At 47.1% G+C, this 22102-nt stretch overlaps 8 protein-coding genes and 2 non-coding genes across 10 annotated transcripts; 6 read left to right on the top strand and 4 right to left on the bottom strand.

Moving 5' to 3' along the window:
- Window positions 1-111: 111 nt before the first annotated feature.
- Window positions 112-1287, bottom strand: TSR4 (small subunit rRNA maturation protein TSR4; the record flags this gene model as incomplete). The annotated part of the gene is made up of 1 exon (XM_076684491.1): window positions 112-1287. The coding sequence occupies one exon, from the start codon at window positions 1285-1287 to the stop codon at window positions 112-114; it is 1176 nt and encodes a 391-aa protein (XP_076541235.1).
- Window positions 1288-1503: 216 nt separating this feature from the next.
- TRVA0_016S00914 (uncharacterized protein) lies at window positions 1504-3393 on the bottom strand (the record flags this gene model as incomplete). Its single annotated transcript, XM_076684490.1, has 1 exon — window positions 1504-3393. The coding sequence occupies one exon, from the start codon at window positions 3391-3393 to the stop codon at window positions 1504-1506; it is 1890 nt and encodes a 629-aa protein (XP_076541234.1).
- Window positions 3394-6719: 3326 nt separating this feature from the next.
- On the top strand, window positions 6720-6791 carry tRNA-Glu(CTC). The gene has a single exon. It is a non-coding gene; the product is annotated as a tRNA-Glu (tRNA).
- A 2-nt stretch (window positions 6792-6793) lies between these two features.
- On the top strand, window positions 6794-6912 carry TRVA0_016S00881. The gene has a single exon (XR_013062087.1). It is a non-coding gene; the product is annotated as a ribosomal RNA (ribosomal RNA).
- A 3652-nt stretch (window positions 6913-10564) lies between these two features.
- On the top strand, window positions 10565-12274 carry PTR2 (peptide transporter Ptr2p; the record flags this gene model as incomplete). Its single annotated transcript, XM_076684489.1, has 1 exon — window positions 10565-12274. One exon carries the CDS (start codon window positions 10565-10567, stop codon window positions 12272-12274), a length of 1710 nt encoding a protein of 569 aa, XP_076541233.1.
- Window positions 12275-12397: 123 nt separating this feature from the next.
- RSM10 (mitochondrial 37S ribosomal protein uS10m RSM10) lies at window positions 12398-13144 on the bottom strand (the record flags this gene model as incomplete). Its single annotated transcript, XM_076684488.1, has 1 exon — window positions 12398-13144. One exon carries the CDS (start codon window positions 13142-13144, stop codon window positions 12398-12400), a length of 747 nt encoding a protein of 248 aa, XP_076541232.1.
- A 199-nt stretch (window positions 13145-13343) lies between these two features.
- TRM7 (tRNA methyltransferase TRM7) lies at window positions 13344-14192 on the top strand (the record flags this gene model as incomplete). Its single annotated transcript, XM_076684487.1, has 1 exon — window positions 13344-14192. The coding sequence occupies one exon, from the start codon at window positions 13344-13346 to the stop codon at window positions 14190-14192; it is 849 nt and encodes a 282-aa protein (XP_076541231.1).
- A 374-nt stretch (window positions 14193-14566) lies between these two features.
- On the bottom strand, window positions 14567-16698 carry KRS1 (lysine--tRNA ligase KRS1; the record flags this gene model as incomplete). Its single annotated transcript, XM_076684486.1, has 2 exons — window positions 16570-16698; window positions 14567-16308 (listed from the first exon to the last, which is right to left on the bottom strand). The coding sequence occupies exon 2, from the start codon at window positions 16277-16279 to the stop codon at window positions 14567-14569; it is 1713 nt and encodes a 570-aa protein (XP_076541230.1). The 5' UTR covers window positions 16280-16308; window positions 16570-16698.
- A 1104-nt stretch (window positions 16699-17802) lies between these two features.
- GAL2 (sugar porter family MFS transporter) lies at window positions 17803-19368 on the top strand (the record flags this gene model as incomplete). Its single annotated transcript, XM_076684485.1, has 1 exon — window positions 17803-19368. The coding sequence occupies one exon, from the start codon at window positions 17803-17805 to the stop codon at window positions 19366-19368; it is 1566 nt and encodes a 521-aa protein (XP_076541229.1).
- A 996-nt stretch (window positions 19369-20364) lies between these two features.
- Window positions 20365-21413, top strand: TRVA0_016S00760 (uncharacterized protein; the record flags this gene model as incomplete). Its single annotated transcript, XM_076684484.1, has 2 exons — window positions 20365-20375; window positions 20429-21413. 2 exons carry the CDS (start codon window positions 20365-20367, stop codon window positions 21411-21413), a joined length of 996 nt encoding a protein of 331 aa, XP_076541228.1.
- Between the last annotated feature and the right edge of the window lie 689 nt (window positions 21414-22102).

Below are 22102 nucleotides of genomic sequence, written 5' to 3'. Positions count from 1 at the left end.
TCATGAGCCATATATAAATTAGAGTTTGCGTAAAAGATGGCACGAGCGTGCACGCATTTCATAAAACCCACATGTTCGTGTCATAAAATGTACTACTCCCCTCCCTTTTTCTTACTGCTTCTCCTTCAATTCAATCTGGTCTTCCCACTGCACACCGACCCACAGCTCTGAATAGCCTACATGGTTTCCATCCAAGGAAGGCTCGTCGTCAGCAGGAGCAGTCGCAACAAAAATTGAACCCCACTCCATACCTTTGCCCAACTCTGGTTCTCCCTCTACCTTCTCTATGGCAAATGGCATCACCTGGAGCTCAAGAGACGCCTTGTTTGGAAGTTTGTCATTCGCGAATTGCTTTGCAACTTCGTCATTGCCGCTGAAGAGCAAAGGCGACAAAGCATTATTGTATCGCAGGATTTGATCCGAATTGCTCGAAACAATATTGCAAAAGTTTTGGAATGTCTTATCATTGGCGGCATCCTCAACCATCTTTATCATGTCGGCCGCCGCACTGGAGAGCTGCTGCTGAACATCAGGCTCATCAGTTTCTGTAGAGGCATTAAGGAGCTTCTCTCGAGCCTGCGCAACAAGCGGGTCCTCCTTTTGTCTCTTCAGGACCTCATCTTCAAAGTCCAAGTAATAACTTTGAGTGAACTGTGGGTGGCGGAGAGTTTGCAGGTGCGCACCAGTGTCTACGGCAAACTGGTCTATCTCCTCCTCTTCCTCCTGCTGATCCTGCGGTTTCTCCTCCTTGCTTGCAGGGGTCTGGTCAAAAGGATTAGCCGAAGCGAAGGGGTTGGACGATGCAAATGGGTTAGTATTAGTAGAGCTAGGCTGTGAGAAAATAGATTCACCCAATTTCTCGATCTTGAGCTTCTCGTCAAGCGCTTTACGCTCAGCAGCGCGTTCCTTTTCTCGTTCACGATCCTCCAGCTCATTCTCTCTGTCCTTGTTGCGTAACACGCCAACCAGAGACCGAATTGACCCCTTGGTCCGCTGACAGGCGAACTTCGGGCATGCAAACACGTACAGCTGTCGCAGATAGTATGCATTTTCTGGATTGGCCGTCAACTGGACAAGCAGAGGCATGACCTCATTGCAGTTTTTGCACTTTACCAGGGCCTCATCTGGCGGGGACTCGGGATGAAGCCATACTGGCTGACCCCCAAGATGATCGTCACTGACGGTGACTTCGTCGCTCGAAATCTGTTCGTCTGCAAACCCAAGAAGGACGGAGGTTCGTCCAACAGCTTGGGTTTCCTCGCTATCCGAAAAATCAGAGTCGGACATTGCTATTATCTGAGTGTATTTAGGGACCTGATTTGAAAAAAAATTTTGATCCGTCGGATAACCAAAATTTCATGGTCGGGATGCTTGTATCAGCCGTGCGAGGCTGGCCGATCTCAGAGATATCTGTGGTCTTCATTGCGAATTTTATTACTAAAGGCAATTCAAATGCAATTTCAATGATATTGGCTAACTACAATACATTATGAGACGCCATTATTATGACATGATCTCATCTTCCAAGACAACTTCTCTAAGGAATCCACTTTCATTGGCTTCTTCCATTTCGTTGTAACCGCCAACAATCTCATCCTCTCTTACGACTGCTGGGAGTCGTCGGTCTTTACCGCGAAGTCGCCAGAGGCGCTTGGCCCGCTCGTTAGTTGCAAGATCTACCACAGTGAAGTCAATGTCGTTGGCCTTGAGCATGGTGTGCAGTCGGTGGGTATCTCCCATCACGCGTCGATCTCCAGAGGTAAAGGAGGTGAACAGGTAAATCTGTGGCTCGTCATCCGAGTCAGAAGAATCAGAAGAGGAAGAAGAATCGGAGCCGGAGGAGCTATCCTCCTTGGCCCTCCTGGCGCCTGGTCCTCGGGCTTCGATAGCCTTTTTGCCAGTAGCGACCTTGTACACCATAGCCTCCTTTTCAATGGCACTTGGCTCCTTGGGTCCGGTTACAGCACTGGCATATGGCTTTTCCGTGTTCTCAGTTGCACGCTCTTCTTCGCTATCTTCATCCGAGGAGCTCTCGGCTGAGTCAGAGTCGTCAGTAGAGGCTTCACTCTCAGAATCCGAGGATTCAGTGGCTTGTTTGCTGATAGCCTTATCGTCATTAGAATCATTAAGAGCCTTGGCGGCAGTCTTTTCGCTAGTATCCTCTGGTTTCTCTTCCAAAGCATGTTCAGGTTTGGGAGTTGCAATGGACTTTTCCTTCATCTCTACCTCCTGCAGAGTCGCGTCATTAATGGCGTTCTCGTCATTTTCATCATTTGGCTTATTAGACTCATCCATCTTCATTTCCTTGTCATTCTTTTGATCATTGCCGTCTAATTCATTATCTTTATCATTCTTTTGACCTTCTGACTCCGGCTCCTTATCATCATCCTTCTGATCCATGGAGTTCAATTCAGCATCGTCCTTCTCATCGTTGGACTGGTCAGGTTCGTTGCTAGTTTTGCTCTCATCGCGACTTTTCTCACACTCTTTTGAGAGCTCCTTGTCATTATCCATGTCCGAAGGAACTTCTGTAGCAGCCTCTACAGACTCTTCTTCCTTGGTCGCAACTTCCTCTGGGACGGTGTCTTTCGCCTCGTCATTCTCCTTCGCGGTTTCACTTGGAGCAATTTCCTCCTTTTCAAGGTCCTTAAGAGACTTCTTAGCATCCGTCTCCTTATCCTCAGTTTTCTGCTCAGTGTTGGTGTTAGTGGTCTCCTCTGGGTCTTCCTTCTCAGTCTTTGGAGGCTCTTCCTCATCATCTTTCTTATCGTCCTGAGAAGCTTCAATTTTCTCATTCTTTTCAGACTCGACTGTCTCCTGAGCGGTTGGAATAGCAGAGTCGGAAGTGGCATCTTCATTCGTATGATCATCCGCAGCCTTGTCAAAAGCCGCCTCCTTTGCCATATCCTCGGACTCCTGCTTAGTAGTATTTTCGCAGACTAATTCTGACTCCTTTTGGGACGCTTCAGACGACTTGAAATCACCATCCCTGGCTTGAGAGGTAGAATCAGCCTTAGAAGCTTCACCTGCCTCAGGAAGGACAATATCAGGCTTTTTCTCTTCAGCCTTATCAGCAGCCGCAAGAACTAGATGAATTGGTGGTTCTATCGCACTTTTCAAGTCTTCCTTGTCGTCTTGTAATTCTTTTTCAACTTCTGCCATGAATGGGTTGTCATCAAAGGACAAATCAAGCAGCCCGTCGTTACCCTTCCCATCCAGAGGGTCTCTCAAGAAGTCCTCCTTCTTCTCACAGGAACTCATGCTCGTCGTGTCAGTCAAACCCTCGGCGGACATTTTAGAAGCAATATAGTCGTGGGTAGCGGCAGTGGACTTTTCGTTCACGAAGTCCTCGTCAGACACCGTGGCCGTAGGTTGTGAGGCACAGTTACCCATTTCTTCAGCATTCTCTTTACTGACGCTATTGTGAATGGATACATCTGTATTTATAGTCCGTTTCAACTGCGCAGATGCGTCAACAACTTCTTCCTTGCCGCCCCCAATATTCTCCACAGAAGCCGTTTTTGGCTGCCCCTGATTGTCCCCGGAGGCCGTGATCTCAGCGGCATGCAGTTCACTCATTCCTATGTACCTTTCCGCTTGTACCTTTGCTTTTCCCAGCGCTAGTTCCACCACTGAACAAGCCTAATCCAACGATAATTTGTTGTGATGAGCGCAGTGCGTACGTCTACCAAGTGTCGCGTGTCTCATTGTGCATTACCTCTCCATCAGGGTGACGCCTCAATTGCACCTCCCTGCTTTTTCCCCCCAATAGCCGTGTTGCATATATACTGAGATTTACGCCATACGCGTATTCCCCCCTGAACACGTACAGCCCCTGAAAATAATGCACGATCCAGAACGGTTTGTATAACGTCCAAGCAAAAAAATTTTAATTGGTTAATATTCATTTCGCGCTACATAGATATGTATGTAGACAGCAAACGGAGCATTTAATACCGACGCATGGCATGTCTTAGCGGACAGAATTGGATAGCCAGGAAAGCAGTTGTGGAAGCTGAGCGTAATATTTTAAAGGCCGGTGCTATTACCTGTCTGAAATGGTTTTAAGGCATGGAGAAGAGGCAAGAAGGGAACGGCACCATAGACCTCATTAGTGTGGGAAAGAGAACGCCATTGTAGGAGAGAAGAAAAGATCCTAGCTGAAAGCGGTTTTAAGTTTGCATATGTAAGGACGTCAACTGGAAACTGCGTTCGGAAGTTGTCTCTATACGCCCGAATACAGATGAGGCATAATACAGTATGTGGGATGGTTGGAAACTTTCTTCTTGCCATATACTTTCCATTAGACAACGTGTGTAAACAAAACCAGTGAACTAGTACCGAATTGCGGAGAAGACTTGTCAGGGCTCTCGCTTACGGTGATGTTGGTTTTTAGCTATGTGTATTGCCGTAGGTAATGACTGCTGAGGCTAATATACATATGCACTAACCAACTTGCCTGTCAGCTGTGACATGGTTGCATATGCGTACACTCGTAGATCTGCACGTTGAGTTTTATCTCTTTCTCCCCCCTTTTCCTTATGGCGGTAGATAGATAGCATAATCTTCCTGAAAATTATGCGACGGCAACTGTGCTTCCGTAGACTCCGGAATTAAGAATTATAAACTAGAAAAGAGTAGATCACTGGCAACATAGATGTGAATCTTTATGGCATGGTGACCTCTTTCTAATACTTGTTGTTATCGTTGTCATCCGAAGTACATATCCTGCAGAAAGCAGAGTGTTTTCATGAGAAGAAATTCTTCGGCGAACGCCATTATGGAACGGGATCGTTAACCACATACTCAATCTACATGCAGTCTTGCAGAGTTATATGCAGTTGTAGAATCCACAGGACATTCGTAGCAGCATATTTCTGGCGATGAAAGAACCCGTAACAACTTTAGTGAAGAAGCCATTAAGTAACGTCGGAGCAAATTAATGAATCGTCTGCATTTTTCGAGCCCGTTGCGACTGTGTCACCAAGCTAGGCTTATATAGTACATAGTACGTCAATTTACCTATCCGCAGACATTTCAACATATTATAACAAATCAATGAAAATCAAAAACTTTGGTTGATTGGGTCGATTTCCTTAGCGCCGAGGTGCTAATGGCACGCGGGAAAACCCTTTCTTCTTGAGCAAGAACAGGTGGAACATCATAGATGACACCACTCCCACAAAATACCGGGGAAATACCTGCGCCAGCCACCCATTCGGGGCAAATAAGGTGGTTCATATTAAATGCAATTCAAGATGGACTCTTTAAGTTGTAGTAATCGACAGAGTTGGTATGTACAGTGGGCCCATCTCGATTTAACAGAGAGTAGCCCCCACAAGGCCAAATGGCGAACAGAGGGCACGGTCGCACATTTGATAGCCTTCAAACAATCAATCGTATGGGAGATATCATTTGATATAATCCTTCAGTGCAATATATAACGTCATCTACCTCCTCTGTTCGGATTGAACAGATATTACCCTGTGTCTACCAATTGTTTGTTATGGATTAATTGAGCACTTGATAATCTCTTCTGACCCCACATACGGTAAAGAGAATTGTTTTTAGGTAGCTGCAGCATTGATTTGTAAATAGGGATGCTGCCAAACGAATGTATATTGTAGCAAGCGAGTTAGGGAATATGTGCTTCAACTTTTCGATGGATTCTTATACTCAAACTTTCAGCACAGTTCTGCTACGGGTATATCCAGCGTGCCTCTATATGGTATCAGTACACTGGTATTCATACATTACCATTACGGTATAAGTTATCCTTATAGTTCTTCAACGTCAGCCGAGAGCAAAAAAGTTTCGAGTCGTTTGATATCAACAGCCTGCACGATAAATGATAATAAAACTACTGGCAGAATCAACGGCAGAAGCACTGAGTAAACTGGAATACCAATCTCCGGCCCATAACTGATGCAGATTCCTTCGGCCAATGGTAATATTGGCAGGTCCATACTTCCAAAACAGAAACGTGTATAAGTTGTGCAATGCCCACTCCAGAACAGTGTCGCCGTTAAGGTTCTACATGATCTCGCTCCAGAAGAAAGGGTTTTCTCTCGTTCCATTAGCTCCTTGGCGCTAAGGAAATCGGCCCCATCAACCAAATGTTTTTTTGATTTTCATTGATTTGTTAGAATATGTTGAAATGTCTGCTTAGCGGACTAATATGTTGACGTATTATGTACTATATAAGCCTAACTTGGCGACACAGTCGCAACGGGCTCGAAATACAGACGATCCCTTCCTGCTAAGGAATCGCTCCGTCGGGCGACAGTTTTTGATTTCATTGATTTATTTTAATATCTTGAACGCATCCTTATCAGGCAAAATATGAGGTACATAGTACTATACATGGCCTGACATGGTAACACAGTCGCAACATGCTAAAAATTCAAACTATTCATTCATTCATCAAGCCAATTGCCGAGGTAAAACACCCGCCCCGCGTGATTGACCAACAAATAATTGCAAGGCAAAGGCTTACAGCAGAAACGGCGAATGAGATGCCAACATTCATTTGGAATAATCCAATTTTATGCCATATACGGTAGTTGCCATTAAAACTACTTGCAACATACTTTCCTTAGCGAGCCCTCACGTGATTCTCACATAAAAGTCACGCGACTTCCACGTGAACGTCACGTGAATTTCACGTGACATTAACTGTGCCTCTTAACTGTATCGGATAAACTTTTTTCAACAATTAATCCGATATAGTGTAAAGGCTAGCACGGTCCGCTCTCACCGGGCAGATCGGGGTTCGATTCCCCGTATCGGAGTTCAGTTACGACCATATCCAGGTGGCAACACCGTCTCTCGTTCGATCGGCAGCAGTTAAGCACCTGAGAGCTCGTCCAAGTACCGCGGTTGGAGACAACGCGGGAACAGCGAGTGTTGTAGCTTTTTGCCATGCATTTTAGTGCATTATCTATGAAACAATTCTGCAATTATCATTGCAGAAATCCCGTATCTGGGTGCATTAATTAAAGTTTATGCACTTTCCATACGAAATTACACATTATCGCTGCAGAAACTCTGCGTGAAAGTGCATTAATTAAAGGTATGCTCGCGCATTATGCATGTGAACTGTGCAGTCTACTGTATATATGGTATTTTGTATGCGCTTGTTGTTGCCGCTATATATAGAGTCCGGATATGAATTGACATTGGTCTCTGGACGATATTGAGTCGTTGAGATGATCCTAGATGAGAATAGACTCCAATTCACCGCAAGTTATAAGCGTGATGTTTTACTGTGAAAGTGCGCTCGTCCTTATCTTTCTCGCTATCTTCTCCTGAGTTGTTTCGCCAATACACTGTGTTGGGTGTCAGAAAAGTAGACTCCTGGGAATGCGCTATCTGCTCAGAACGCATTAACTCCGTCCCGAAGTCAATCGCTATTATAAAAGCCACGATTCCCTCTATGTACTCTTTTCCTTTCCTTACCGTCTTTAATGTAGACACTTTCGGTAATCGTGTCTAACTTTGTACTTTTGTATAAATTAGGGTCAGATATAATTTGTAATTGATATTTGACTTCCAACACCCAGGAGCCATAATAGGAATCTATCGTCTAGATCTATTTAGCCTCCAACACACTGAACTATTGACGATAGTCGGATGTCAAATATCAATTATACAGTATACATGACCCTATAATTTATACGAAAGTACAAGGTTAGACACCGAAGTGTCTACATTAGTTGAAGATAGTAAGTGAAAGGAAAGGAGATAGTAAAGGGAATCGCGCCTTTATAATAGCGATCGACTTTGGGGACGGAATTAGCGCGTTCCTAGGAGTCTATTTCTATAGCACCCAACAGACGAAAAGCAGAAGCAATTTCTCAAGTTCCTATTGTTGAGGTATAGCGGTTCGGTGAGTGACCGGTGTGGACAGGCTCGGCGAGTGACCGATGTAGACAGGCTCGGTGAGTGACCGAAGTGAAATGGTACGGAGAATAGCCGAGCTGCGGAATCGGAACATCGGCGATGAAGCGAAGGAGAACCACATCAATGGCATGAAAGATAAACTGAGGGAAGTTCCCATGGTTGGAGAAGCAAGAAAATAGACAGTAATGCAAAAACTCACCGGGGACCAAGTCTCTGACACACAACCAGTAGCTGCGACAGAAAGAATGGACAAGGATCCATTCATTTAACAGCTATTTGGTGTTACAGCGAATCTCTGCCTAGTTATAATTTTGGCTTGTTTCGACAGTGTCTTCATTTACTTATCACAATTGTTTACATAGGTTTCACATTGGCTTCATAAGATAATGGACGTCGAAAGCCAAGACTTTTCTCGTTTCTGTGTGCTGGTAGCCTATAATGGCTCGGCTCCGAGTCCTTACTTGTCGGGGTGGTCCGAGATTTCTTTGGTTTACGCCCAGGCTCTAAGCCGGGTTCTTCGTAGTAATCGGTGGTCGGTTGCGCATATAATCGCTTCATGTTCTTTAAGATGTGGTCGGGTACAGCTCCTCTTTTGTCCTGAATTTTCAAGCGGCTGTTGATATTCAGCTCTCCTAGCCGTGGAGAATCTGAGCATAATGTTGGTGAAGAATAATCGGGAGAAGAGCATTCCGAATATAGAGTGTCGGACTGCGTTTCGTTAGAACTGGGTCCTGATTTATCATCGGATTCATCAATAATCTTAGTCGACCCCACTACAACGGTAAGTTAGTGTCATCAAGTATATCGCATATCAGGCAATGTATAAGTAATACAGTATTGCATATCGAACAGCAAATAGCTAGTGATCTCGTATATCTGAACAATGATGTGTGAAGCCAAGTCAATTCCCGGCTTTCGCATTTGTTTGTTTATTTATCAAGCACAATAAAGTTTCATTATGTACATTCAACTAGCGAAAACATTATCATAACCCCCCAGTCAAAGTTATGGCTGGATAGCTTCTCTATCAGCATAATTACAGGCCAGTTATGATCTCACCAACATAACTGATCTAACTGGGATATGCGTTTGGGAACGATGGGATGATGTATTAATTTTCCTTATACGACTATTTGTATTGCATTATCATCAGAAGGTCTATAAGAGCTCATGATTACCCTTCCAGCTACCATACCAAGTAAATCGTCATATCATTATTTGCCTCTTTTTTACATGCGCTAGACCCCTAACAGCTACTGCTTAAAATTCCCTTGGCAACTCTCAGAGGACGATTACATAATGGATTATTGGTATAAACTGAATGGCCTTTTGCCTTTACTATAGTCCATGGCATGAGCAATGGCTTAAGACTGTACAAAGTGCTATCTGACTAGGGATGAACCTAGCACGAAAATAAGTTAAAACAAAACAGCAGAAACGATTCATAAAAGAAGTCCAACATCACCGCTGCCAAGCAATCCACCGCCAATTAAATGTGGACACTTTACCCCGCTATGCAGTTAATGTCCCTGTGCAGATTATTATTTATTGTATAGGTATACCCCGGACGCCTTGCTGTCGAACCAGATTGGGTTTGGGGATAATAACGCAATGACTCAGTTAACGAGATGCATAGGCTGAATCTTCCCCTCCCTTGCTCAGGAAGCCGCATTGTTAACAATCTTTCGCGATGGCAAATCAATAGCTATCAATACACATACATAGGACTCCCCGTATTACTGCCCCGTTGACTTTCATGAAGTAGAGTAATAATAACAGAAATCTTGATTAAAGTCCGGTGCCTAGGGCAAAGGAAGATTAGGAGTAGAATAGCACTGTGTGAACGACGTTTTCTATCATAGTGCAACCATTTTCATGCACAAGAAATACGACCATGCGAGTGTGACGACTAGAGTAATAGTGCCGTAGCCTACATTATAACCGAGGTTTAGTGCCACTCAATAGTCAATTGCTCGGTCGAGCCATCGGAAGACCCCAATCCAATGCAAATATTAATCGGATGAGATCCCCATCTGGGATTAACAGGCAACAGCCATTTCAGGTTTTCGGGCTCGTCGGGGGTTTCTCGGGTGAACACCATCTCATCGCAGATGAATCATGCGCGGCGCCGATCGCCAAACTTTGTGTAACCTTATTTTATCCGTTGTTCCCGCCTTCGGAGTGCCCGTTTTTCTATTAAAGTATCACATTGTTTCGAAGAAAATCACGAGCTGTTTCTCGATAACTGGCTGTTGCTACAGCATTTTTTCATGGCGTATATTTGGGCTTACCGTATAGTTTATGTAGTATCAAAGCGCGGAGTGCCCTGCATTAGTGAGCACACGGCACAAGCAGTTTGGACAGATGAAAAGCCGGTGAGAAACGGTTACTCTGTCCATCATGGTGAATTTAGGTTGTCTCGGCCAAGCTTTAGTAGGGGCTGAAACAGCCACTTCTGAAGGAAAAGTCGCTCACAAAACGCCGTGGGTACCATCATAGAGAAGCCAATTGACAAATTTTTTTATCATTGTTGAGTCATTTGCTTTCCTATTACAAGCTTTCGGCACATATATTCGCTATAACATCATTACCATCATTAATATTAACCAACTAGTCAACTGCTGAAATATAAGCAAGAGAAGGAGACAGCAGGGATTTTAAAATGTCACAATATGACGATGAATTGATTGACAATAAAGAGGAGTCCAGCTTGGAAGTGACTGACGAAGGCCGACTGGGCCCGGCACCAACTGAGGAAGAACTCGCTACCTTGCCAAAGGTTAGCGATAGGTTGCCCTTTTCAGTCTGGCTGGTTGCAGCAGTGGAATTATGTGAGCGTTTCTGTTACAATGGTCTGGCTGGCCCATTCCAGAATTACATGCAGCTTGACCGACAGCACCCTGGAGACAGCACCTACAAGCACGGTGGACTTGGTATGGGCCAGCAGGAAGCCACCGCGCTTTCCTATTTCTTCCAGTTTTGGTGTTATGTGACTCCAATCCTCGGTGCTATTATCGCCGATTCTTATTGCGGCAAGTATAAGACCATTGTAATGTTTGCCATCGTCTACTGTGTTGGCAACTTAGTGCTTTTTATTACGTCGCTGCCGTTTTCTTTAAACAACAATGGGGGTACAGGCGGTCTAATTGCAGCTATGGTGGTCATTGGTTTAGGTACAGGTGGAATCAAGCCGAATGTTTCTCCACTCATTGCTGACCAGTACACCAACACCAAACCTTACGTCAAGACGCTCAAGGATGGCAACAAAGTAATTGTCGACCCAACTATTACGATCCAGTCCATCTTCCTCATCTTTTATTTCTGTATCAATTTTGGGTCCCTGTCTTCTATTGCAACCACTGAGCTCGAGCAGAGAGTCGACTTCTGGGCCGCATATCTCCTGCCATTTGCATTTTTCTTCGTGGGCGTGTTCTGTCTCTTTGCTGGACGCAAGGCATACGTCAAGCGGCCACCAATGGGCTCAGTTATCCCTGATAGTTTCAGGATCTTGTTTGTTGTCGTGAGGAATGGGTTCAGCTTTGATGCGGCCAAGCCTAGCGTCCGAAGTGAACGAGGCCTTAGCGAGGTTGGGTGGACTGATCTATTTGTCGACGAAGTTAAACGATCTCTTTATGCATGCCAGGTGTTTGTGGTGTATCCTGTATACTGGCTGGTGTATGGGCAGATGATTAATAACTTTATTTCCCAGGCAGGAACCATGGCTACTCATGGTATGCCCAACGACATCATGCAGGTATTCGATTCGATTGCTATTATTGTGTTCATCCCCATCTTCAATAAGGTGATTTACCCGCTGCTGCGACGCATTGGAATACAAATGAAGCCTATTACGCGAATTTTCTGGGGGTTCATGTTCGCTGCCATGTCCATGGTCTACGCTGCTGTGCTTCAACACTACATCTACAAGGAGGGAGAATGCTCTATGGTGAATGGCGAGTATACTTGCCTGAAGCATAACAATGTCCACATTGCAATTCAGACGCCAGCATATGTTCTCATTGGTATCTCTGAGATTCTTGCATCTGTCACGGGCATTGAATACGCCTACACCAAGGCACCGGCGAACATGAAGTCGTTCATTATGGCACTGTATTTGCTTACCACCGCCATCGGTTCCGCGCTGGGCATTGCTCTCTCTTCAGTTTCCATCGATCCAAAAGTGCTGTGGCTGTACACGGGTCTCGCTTGCGCGACCTTTATTTGCGGCTGCATTATTTGGATTCTTTTCCGGCATCTTAACGAGATGGAAGAAGCGCTCAACGAGATTGATGCTGACTATACCGCGGAACTCAATGCCAACATCAAGGAACAGCAGAAGTATGGGGATCAGGACAAAACCTCCCAGGCTTAAACTCCTCCTTATTTGTCATTAAATGTACTATAGATATTTCCAACAACTTGAAAAGACATCAGATCGTGATTTGTACTATTTACACAACATATACACTGCCATAAAATATATATAGCATTTAAATTAGTTTTTCTTGTTGCCCTGCTCCATCAGAGGCTTGAATTCGGGGCTCTCGAGAATGGACTTGACTGTCTTCGCAAGCTCCGGATCGATCTCTTCAATCTTGATGTTGCTGACGTCAAAGGCCGAGTCACCAGACTCAACCGACTCAAGTCGGTCCAGAATGTTAACATCCTCCTGATCGTAGATAGTGGCCTTCATACCGACACCCGAAATGCAATATCGTCTAACAGTAGACAGGAAGATCTGAACGACGTCCGGGTTGGCGTCATAGAGCTTGATGAGACGCTTGTGGGTCCTTCGCTCAAAGTTCTCCTTGGTCTTGGCGTGCACGAATGGCGACTTGATGACCGTCCACCGCTCAGTCCGTCGCGGCAGTGGGGTCACGCCCTTGACCGGGATCTTGAGGTAAAATGCTACTCGAAGGACAAAATTGCAGTAGAATTCGAGGTCTTCGGTAAAGAACGACCGCAGCTGCAGGTCACACACATTGTCGCCGTGGGTGATGGGATGCTTCATCGGAGCATAGTGCGTCAGGGCAACGTTCAATGGCACCGGCCGACCAGTAGCCTTGTTAGGATTCGTGTTTGACTCGACATATGTGCCGGGCTGCGGGTACTTGTGCTTCTCATCGTACTTCTGGCTGTTGTCGACCACGTTCCGTGGGCCAATTACGGAAGAGGACACAATGGAACGCACCAGCGGCCTGCAAACAGCCCCTCGTGCGCTTCTCAGCAGAGCTTGCGACATTTTCCTATTTCGTTTCCGCTGTGAAGAGGGGGGTGTCGTCGGTCGTCGGCCAGTGAAATTTTGGCGACAATTTTTCACCCTACACGTGATATTCACGTGATGATCATCACGTGACCATAGTGAAAAATCTCAAATTTCAGGCCTAGCAGTTACAATTGGCAAAGAGAGAGCCTTCCCCGGTAGATAAAAGAGAAAAGAAATGGGCAAGAGCAGTAAGGATAAGCGAGATCTGTACTACCGGAAAGCAAAGGAGGAAGGATGGCGAGCACGGTCGGCGTTCAAGCTGCTCCAGCTGGATTCCCAGTTCCATCTGCTCCAAGGGCTCAATCGGGTGGTTGATCTGTGCGCAGCGCCGGGTAGCTGGTCGCAGGTGCTTTCGCAACGGGTGCAGAATGAGGATGCAAAGATCGTTGCTGTGGATCTGCAGCCAATGTCGCCGATTGACGGCGTCGTGACCCTCCAGGCCGACATTACGCACCCCAAGACCCTGTCACGGATCCTCGACATATTTGGCGGCGAACCAGCTGACTTTGTGTGCTCGGACGGTGCCCCTGATGTCACTGGGTTGCATGATCTGGACGAGTACATCCAGGCACAATTGATTCTTTCGGCGTTGGAATTGGCTACTGCCTTGCTGCGTCCAGGCGGATCATTTGTCGCCAAAATCTTCCGGGGGCGTGACATTGACCTCATGTATTCCCAGCTGGGTCTGTTGTTTGAGAAGGTTACCTGTGCCAAGCCGCGATCATCGCGAGGTACGTCTTTGGAAGCATTTATCGTCTGCCAGGGATATACTCCGCGACCGGGCTGGAAGCCGCAGCTGGGGAAGCCGCTCCAGGTCGGAGACACCATTGAGTCCCAAGGCCAGGATCTCGAAGAGCGCATGGTTGCTCCATTCATTGCATGTGGCGATCTCTCTGCATACGATTCTGACGCGACGTACTCTAATAAGAAAGCCAAAACCAGTTTGGACCCGGTACAATCTCCAACGGCACCACCGTATAAAAAAGCTGTTGATATGCGTCGTAAGGGTCTCCTGAGGAAGTAACCCTTTTTTTGAACTGTTGACGATGACCACGATTTAAGCCTGCCCATAAAGACACACCTTTGGACACAATCGATATCTAAGATTGGAGGAAGATAGCCACTAATAGCATAGCTACGACGATGAATGTACTAATTTTTTGTTCATAGATGCAATTACAGAGCAGCAGACCACTAACTGGGGGACCAGTCCCCCAGACCCCCTGGGGCTCCGCTTCGCGGAGAAGAATGAATATCACTTCTATACACCCAATTTGCATTGAAAAGGCCAGCCCCCTCCGCGTAGCGGAGCCACGGGGGTTTGGGGGCTGGCCCCCAAAGTAATTGTACTACCGGTATTTCGTCTAGTTAATTAAAGTGGCAATACTACTCAACTTTTTAGTTGTTAATCTCTGGCTTCATAGTTGGGAACAGAAGCACCTCCTTGATGGTGTTAGAATCGGTCAGGAACATGGTGATTCGGTCGATACCGCAACCCCAGCCACCGGTTGGTGGGAGACCGTACTCGAGCGCCTGGCAGAAGGTCTCGTCAATAAGCTGGGCCTCGTCATCACCCTGGTCCTTCTGTCGAGCCTGCTCCTCGAATCGGGATCGCTGGTCAAACGGATCGTTCAACTCAGTGTAGGCATTGCAAATCTCCTTGGTAGCGACAAACACCTCGAATCGCTCGCACAGACCGGGCTTGGATCGGTCGTACTTAGCCAGAGGAGACATCATCTGTGGATGGCCGAACACGAAGGTTGGGTTGATGCAGGACTCCTCAATGTACTCGCCAAGCAGCTTGTCGAGCATTCGCGCGTTAGTGAGTGGCGGAGTGCACTCGAGATTGACCTTCTTGAGCAGGTCGCGCAGGAACTGGTTAGTCTCGGCGGTGTGCAGCTGGTCGCCCGCCGGGAACTTGACATTGAGCTTCTCCTCCAGAGTCTCCATCATGTTGACTCGCTTCCATGGTCGCGACCAGTCAATCTCCAGCGCCTTGCCCTCTGGGCCGTCTGGGTGGAAGGTGACCTTGTACGAGCCGGTGATCTCCTTAACCATCTCCGAGAACAGCAGCTCGGTGGTGTCCATGATATCGTACACGTCGGCGTAGGCCTGGTAGAACTCGCAGGTGGTGAACTCTGGGTTGTGGGTCATGTCAATGCCCTCGTTTCGGAACTGTCGGCCAATCTCGTACACCCGCTCCAAGCCACCGACAACCAGCTGCTTGAGGTACAGCTCTGGCGCAATTCGCATAAACAGGTTCATATCCAGCTCGTTGTGGTGGGTAACGAACGGCTTGGCAGTGGCACCACCGGCAATGATGTTCATCATTGGCGTCTCGACCTCGACGAAGTCCCGTTCATCAAAGAATCGTCGGATATACGAAATGATCTTGGATCGAGTGACAAACTTGCTTCGCGTAGAGTTGTTCATGATGAGATCAAGGTATCGCTGTCGGTATCGCGACTCGGTGTCCTTGAACCCGTAGTGGTCGTCTGGCAGCATTCGCACCGATGGAGTCAACAGAGTGATCTCCTGGACGAAAAGGGACAGCTCGCCCTCACCACCCTTCTTGGGCGAAGTTCGGTACGGGTAACCCTTAACACCAACGATGTCGCCTCGTCGCAGCAGGTCGTGGACCGGGTCAAGCTTGTCGTCACCAAACGACTGGGCAACAAGCTGCACGTGCGTGCCCTCACCGTGGAGCACGTAGAATCGCAGCTGGGCGCCAGCGGCTCGCTTGGTGTGGATTCGGCCAGCCAGGCTAACTACATCCTCCTTGAGCTCCTCGCCTCGCTTGAGGTGCGAGTACTTGTTGACGAACTCGTCGACGCGGATAGAGAGGTGGAACTTGTGTGGGTATGGGTTCGGGTTCTTGGTCTTCAGCAGCTCCTTGACCTGGTTCGATCGGATCTCGTAGTACTGGTTGGGGTCCAAATCGTCCTCTCGTCGCGCCTTGGCAGCCTGTGGAGGAGCAGCGGCCAGCTTGGCAGCCTTCTTCGCGGCAGCCTGTCGCGCCTTCTGTCGCTTCTTGAGCTCAGTCTTGGACACCTTCTCGCCGGTCTCTTCGTCGAGATAGAGCTTCTGCACCTCATCGACGACGTTGTTCATTTCCTGTTCCGACATGTTCTATAAGTCTTCTTCTCGGGGGGTTAGTGATGTGTGGAAAAGATTATGACTGACGGATTTGAGATTTAATTTTCAAAAATTTTCATATCTGACACACGCCGGTCTCGCGGGCGCAACCTCACCGCCACGGATATGATCGCCAACACTGTTTGCCATAGTAATGTGCGGCGACATGTTTAATTGCGTTTTGTACGTTGCGAAAGTCAAGGCTTGTCTTCCACGTTGTGGAAGCACCATTGAGTCAGAGTAAGTTAAGGGGTTGTAAGACTTACGTTTAATAGTGTGGTAATAAATGTGTAGCTGTCGTTAGAATAAGCAAGAGGGCGTGATCTATCGCATAACCTCGGTAGTTACTGTTGTTAGTGATAGGGGCTATTTTTTAATTGAAGGAAAAAAAAAACAACAACAACGAGGGTACATATATAGATTAAATTGATTGTATCTACTTATTTGCTATGAATCATTGTTAGTCGAGGTTGAACATGATCAGTCATGATGAAGGTGAGTCATCCATTGAAGCTCCAATCTTTGTATGTATGTACATGAACTACCGATTTTGAGGATTGTAGGTATCATCCCAAATATTGGAAATGCATTCATTAGGGAGGTGAATTCATGAGGAAAGTTGCGTTAATTAGGGGAGTATTCATTAGGGGAGTATTCATTAGCAGAGTTCATTAGCGGAGTTTTTCATTAGCGGAGTTTTTCATTAGCGGAGTTTTTCATTAGCGGAGTATTCATTACGGCAGATTATTCAATAGCGGAGTATTCATTGCGGCAGATTATTCAAAAGCGGAGTATTCATTACGGCAGATTATTCAATAGCGGAGTATTCATTACTGCAGATTATTCAATAGGTTGAATTGCGTTTCATTGCGGGGGAATCTGGCAGCACTATAGTATGTCTAATCCCCAAACTGATTCCCACTGAAATGGGATCTTCCGCCCGTAGGCGGTCAATCATCAGCAATGTTGATTACTTATGTCCATTTCAAAAATATCTTCATGCATTAACTCCAGATAGTGGAGAATGGCAGCTCATACTGTAGCATAAAAAAGCGCACTATGCAGATGCTTGCCGCACATCAGATAGGATCAGTCGTACAATTAACCCCCCACTGCCTTGCACCACCATACTTTACCTGTTCTTGTAGGTACACGGTAGGTAGGAAGTAGTAAGTGCTGCACCGGAGTACATGTCCGGTACTACCATGCCACATGCCGTTAAGATCTGCATGGAACGCACACTCTAAATACCGCATACGAAAGCTTAGCAAGCACATCCATCTCTAAAATGTCTCGAGCAAGCTTATATCGCACCCCACCATACCCCCATTTTCGCATGTGGGGTAGCTACGGGGGTCATCGGTGGGGCAAACCGGAATAACGCTATGAAACGACATTAATAGACTGAGTATAAGTATCGACAGTCTGGGGAAATATGGCCGAACTCTCATCAGGAATTCAATTGAACTATCCGCTGCTTAGTGGAAGTTTATATGACAATGGAGAAATCTGAGATTGAGATTGTGCCAAGAGCCGTCGACGACGATGACGTGAGCCTGGAGAAGGTCCGAGACGTGAGGCCAAAATACGAGCCGACCGGAACAATTCTCACGGCCCTAGTGACTTCAGTGTGTTCAATAGGGTTCTTCCTGTTTGGCTACGACAATGGCGTCATGTCCGGCGTCATCATCTCCAAGTTCTGGCTCAGCCAGATGGACAACCCTTCCACCGTTATTATCTCGACCATTACCTCGATCTACGCAGTTGGCGGCGCATTCGGAGCAATTGCGTGCTCAGTCTTCGGCGAAGCGGTGGGGCGTAAGAAAACACTCATCTTCGGAGCAGTGGTGCTGATTGTCGGCGGTGTTCTTCAGAGTGCCGCATATGGACGAGCGCAAATGCTCATCGGCCGTATTATAACTGGCGGCGGCATTGGAATCATCACCTCCGTCACTCCCGTGTACCAGGCAGAGATCTCTCCGGCGGCCCACCGGGGATGGATGCTGTGTTGCCAGCTGACAACAATGCTTGTCGGACTCATGATTGCCTACTGGATCAACTACGGCCTGTACTTCTACCAGTCTTCCCTGCAATGGCGCTTCCCGCTCGCCTTCCAGATCATTTTCGCTGTCTATATCGTTGTCGTCACTTCCTTCCTGCCTGACACTCCGCGATGGTACCTATCTCACGACAAGGCCCACGACCGCGGCATTAGAGTGCTGGCCCAATATCGCGGGGTTTCCGTCGACGATGCTTCTGTGCGTGCCGAGGCGCTTGAAATTCTCGAGGCGCTCGAAATCGAGAAACACGAAGAAGGTTCCTGGATGGACCTCTTCAGAGATAACGGCATCTCAGGACACAAGCGACTTGCTCTCGCCGTGGGTATCCAGTTCATGCAGCAAATGTCGGGCGTTTGCATCATCACGTATTATGCGCCAACTCTATTCATCCAGATTGGCTTTGACGACCATACTTCTGAGCTCATTGGTGCCTTGCTCCAAGTGTGGTATGTGTTTGTCTCGCTTGTGACGTGGTACATTATTGATCGCATTGGCCGACGACGCTTGCTTATTTGGAATGCCATTGGCATGTGCCTTTTGCTTGTCGCTGAAGCAGTTTGTGTTGCTATTAATAACCCAACATCGAGGATTGCAGCTGTGGTATGGGTCTTTCTATTTGAGGCGTGCTTTACCTGGGGTTGGATGGCTTGTGTTTGGACCTACCCTCCAGAAATTTTGCCGCTCAAGATCAGGTCCAAGGGTGCTGCCTTGGCAACTGCTGCCGATTATCTGGGCAACTTCCTCGTCGTTGAGGTTGTACCGCCAGGTCTAGAAAACATTGGCTACAAGACCTATATCATTTTCGCGGTTTTCAACCTCGTCAATTCGGTTATTGTCTTCTTCTTTTATCCCGAGACGGCGAGACACACCCTTGAGTACATTGACAAGATATTCATCCCTCAGCCGGATGAAGAGCTTATTGTGCCTTGGTACTCCAAGTTCTGTTACCAGCCAGTCAATCGTTCCCGCTGTGCAGTTCCCGCCGGTGAGCATCCAGATTTGTAGCTTTTTCTAAACTTATCTAGATTATAATCTATTTTCATGTCGCCTGAATTGCTTGAGTTCGGAAGTCTGCCTCGAAGGACCCCATAGCCATGGGGGTGGGGACTGGCCCCAAGTGTAATAATTGTAATAAAACCCACACTTGGGGGGACCAGTCCCCCCAAACCCCCCTGGGGCACCGCTTCGCGGTGAGTCGGAGGACTCAATTGAGCATTGAATTAGGTAGTGTAATTGGAACTAGAGCAACTAGCAGGGTTTTGCTTCTTAATCGGTACGCGTAGAAGAGTTTCTAGCGGCCAGTAGCACGGCTACCGGTACTCTATTTTTCATTGCAAAGATTTACGTTTTGGGGGCAGAATGATTTTCAACAGTCCACAATGGATAGGCGTGAGTATGGTTATAACAATGTGGAATTACCGCAATCCCTGTTTTTAATTCCTATTCGAAATATCCATTATATTCAAGATGATGCTAAGGACTGTCGTATCGCAGATAGCTCAATTGTTACGGCTCTTCAAGATCATAGCAATCATAACCTGCTAATTAATACTACTATCATATCAACTCAATCTTATACTATTGCCTTTGAAAATAATCACGGCATTCTCATAAGACCAATACTGTTATCCCTACCAGGTGTCTTCTCGCTCGTATACTACCTGTTAGCATTCGGCACTATGCATTGAACAGTATCACATTTACCGTTGCAATCTCATACATGTACAGTACATATGATAGTGAATCGGTGCTTCTAGCTCAATCGGTGCCAACACTTGGTATCATAGCAAATAAAGATAAATATATACAATAGTATTTTTAAACTAATAGTAAAAAATAGGTATTTCAAACTATCAAGCCGTACTAACATTACAGTACATACCCCAGTGATATGGTAGTACGGAGAATGTCGAGTAGCGTACATCTGGGCACGCGAAAAATTTCATATTCTGGAAAAAAGCGACACGGAGAGCACACACACTCCATACAAACTAGAGGGAAATGCTCAAGTCGTAAGTAACCAAAGACGGCAGCGAAGAGGCCTGAACTAACAGAGGATTGCTAGAAAAACCTCATCGGCGAACGCCGTTCCAACCACTCCAGCGGCGACCACGCGGGTCCGAGTGGACTCGAGCGTCGTGCTCAAGATCGTGAAGCACGTTTACGAACAGTACCCAGCCCCAGCCTCTGGCCACCTGCTCGGGTTTGACGAGGAGGGTGTTCTTGACGTTACCAGCACGTTTCCATACCCAGCCTCTGCTAACGACAACGAGGGCAGCGGGATCAGGTCCAAGGCGATTGTCAAGTACCAGAACGACATGATTGAGCACCTCAAGGAGGTCAATGTCGACGCCAATTCAGCAGGTTGGTACATTGGTGCCAGCCTCGGCCGGTTCTACAACCAGAACGTTGTTGAGAACCTGCTGTCGCACCAGATTGCCAACCCAGAGTCGATTGTGCTCGTGTACGACGTGTCCAAGTCGACCCACGCTGGGTTCACGCTCAAGGCGTACCGACTGTCTCCAGCGTACCTGGCGGTGCGAAAGGAGGGCAAGTTCAGCACGGAGAACCTTACCAAGAACGAGCTGTCTTACCGCAGCGTGTTTGAGGAGCTGCCTGTCGAGGTGAAGAACTCGCACCTTGTCACGATGTACCTTTACACCATCAAGCCAGACACGAGCTTTGACCACCTCAACATATCGATCGACTCGTATCTCGAGAAGAACATTGAAGGCATTTTCGACTCGGTGGACGACTTCCACTACGACCAGGGTAACTACAACTTCTACCAGCGACAGCTGACGCGGGAGAAGATGAAGATCCAGCAGTGGCAGCAGAAGCGAAAGGCGGAGAACAACGCGCGACAGCAGGCAGGCAAGGAGCCTCTTCCGACCGACGAGTGGAAGTCGCTGTTCAAGCTGCCGGAGGAGCCATCTAGAGGCGACAACTTGCTCATCTCGGGCCAGATCAACCAGTACTGCGACCAGATTGAGGAGTTTGGCTCCACTGTCACTCCAAAGCTCTTTGCCGCTCAAAAAAGTCTAGAGTAATTTATTTTTTGATGTCTTACGCCGCCTTCCTTGATCTAGATAACGAGTACTGTAGTCCTTTAGGTAGTGTATTCAAGCATGATTGACCTGTTAACTCGCGTAACTTGCCCTTCAAGATCCTTCTATGTTGATCCTTTCATATAATTACCGCTGTAGATGGAGCGGACAGAACACTAGTGATTAACAAAAGGCCGTAACAAACTGTAACGATCTGTAACAAAAGGCCGTACCAAGCTGTTACAAACTTCCAGCAACAGAGTTGCCCCCAGGCCCAATAACATCAGAAGCTTTAGAGGACAAAAAGACTCTCTTGATTAACCTATTTACTTAGTCCCAGGCAACAAGAATTTGAAATGAAGCACTGGTGTACCGGTATTACATTGTTAAATTTGGTTCAATTGATTATAGTTAAAGCTTTATCTTGGTGTTTCTACCGTTAAATCATTTTGAAGTAAGTATCCGCCCGGTCTCTACGTAGGAGAAAGGGGGGTCTGGGGGGAATCCCCCCAGCTACGGGGGGTTTGGGGGGCTGGCCCCCCATACACACTCGTCAGTAGAGTGTATTCGAGGGCCAGCCCTCGAGCTCCCGTAGCTCCGCTTCGCGGAGGGATTGTAGAAGTGTGATAATAGAAGATAGCGGAGCCCCAGGAAGACCAGTCCCCCCAATTGCACTTAGTTTACTAGTTGGG

Source organism: Trichomonascus vanleenenianus (assembly GCF_965637985.1).
Source record: "Trichomonascus vanleenenianus strain CLIB 3782 genome assembly, contig: TRVA0_016S, whole genome shotgun sequence".
In the NCBI taxonomy this organism is placed as follows: Eukaryota; Fungi; Ascomycota; class Dipodascomycetes; order Dipodascales; family Trichomonascaceae; genus Blastobotrys; species Blastobotrys vanleenenianus.
This window is presented reverse-complemented; position numbering and strand designations above follow the sequence as displayed.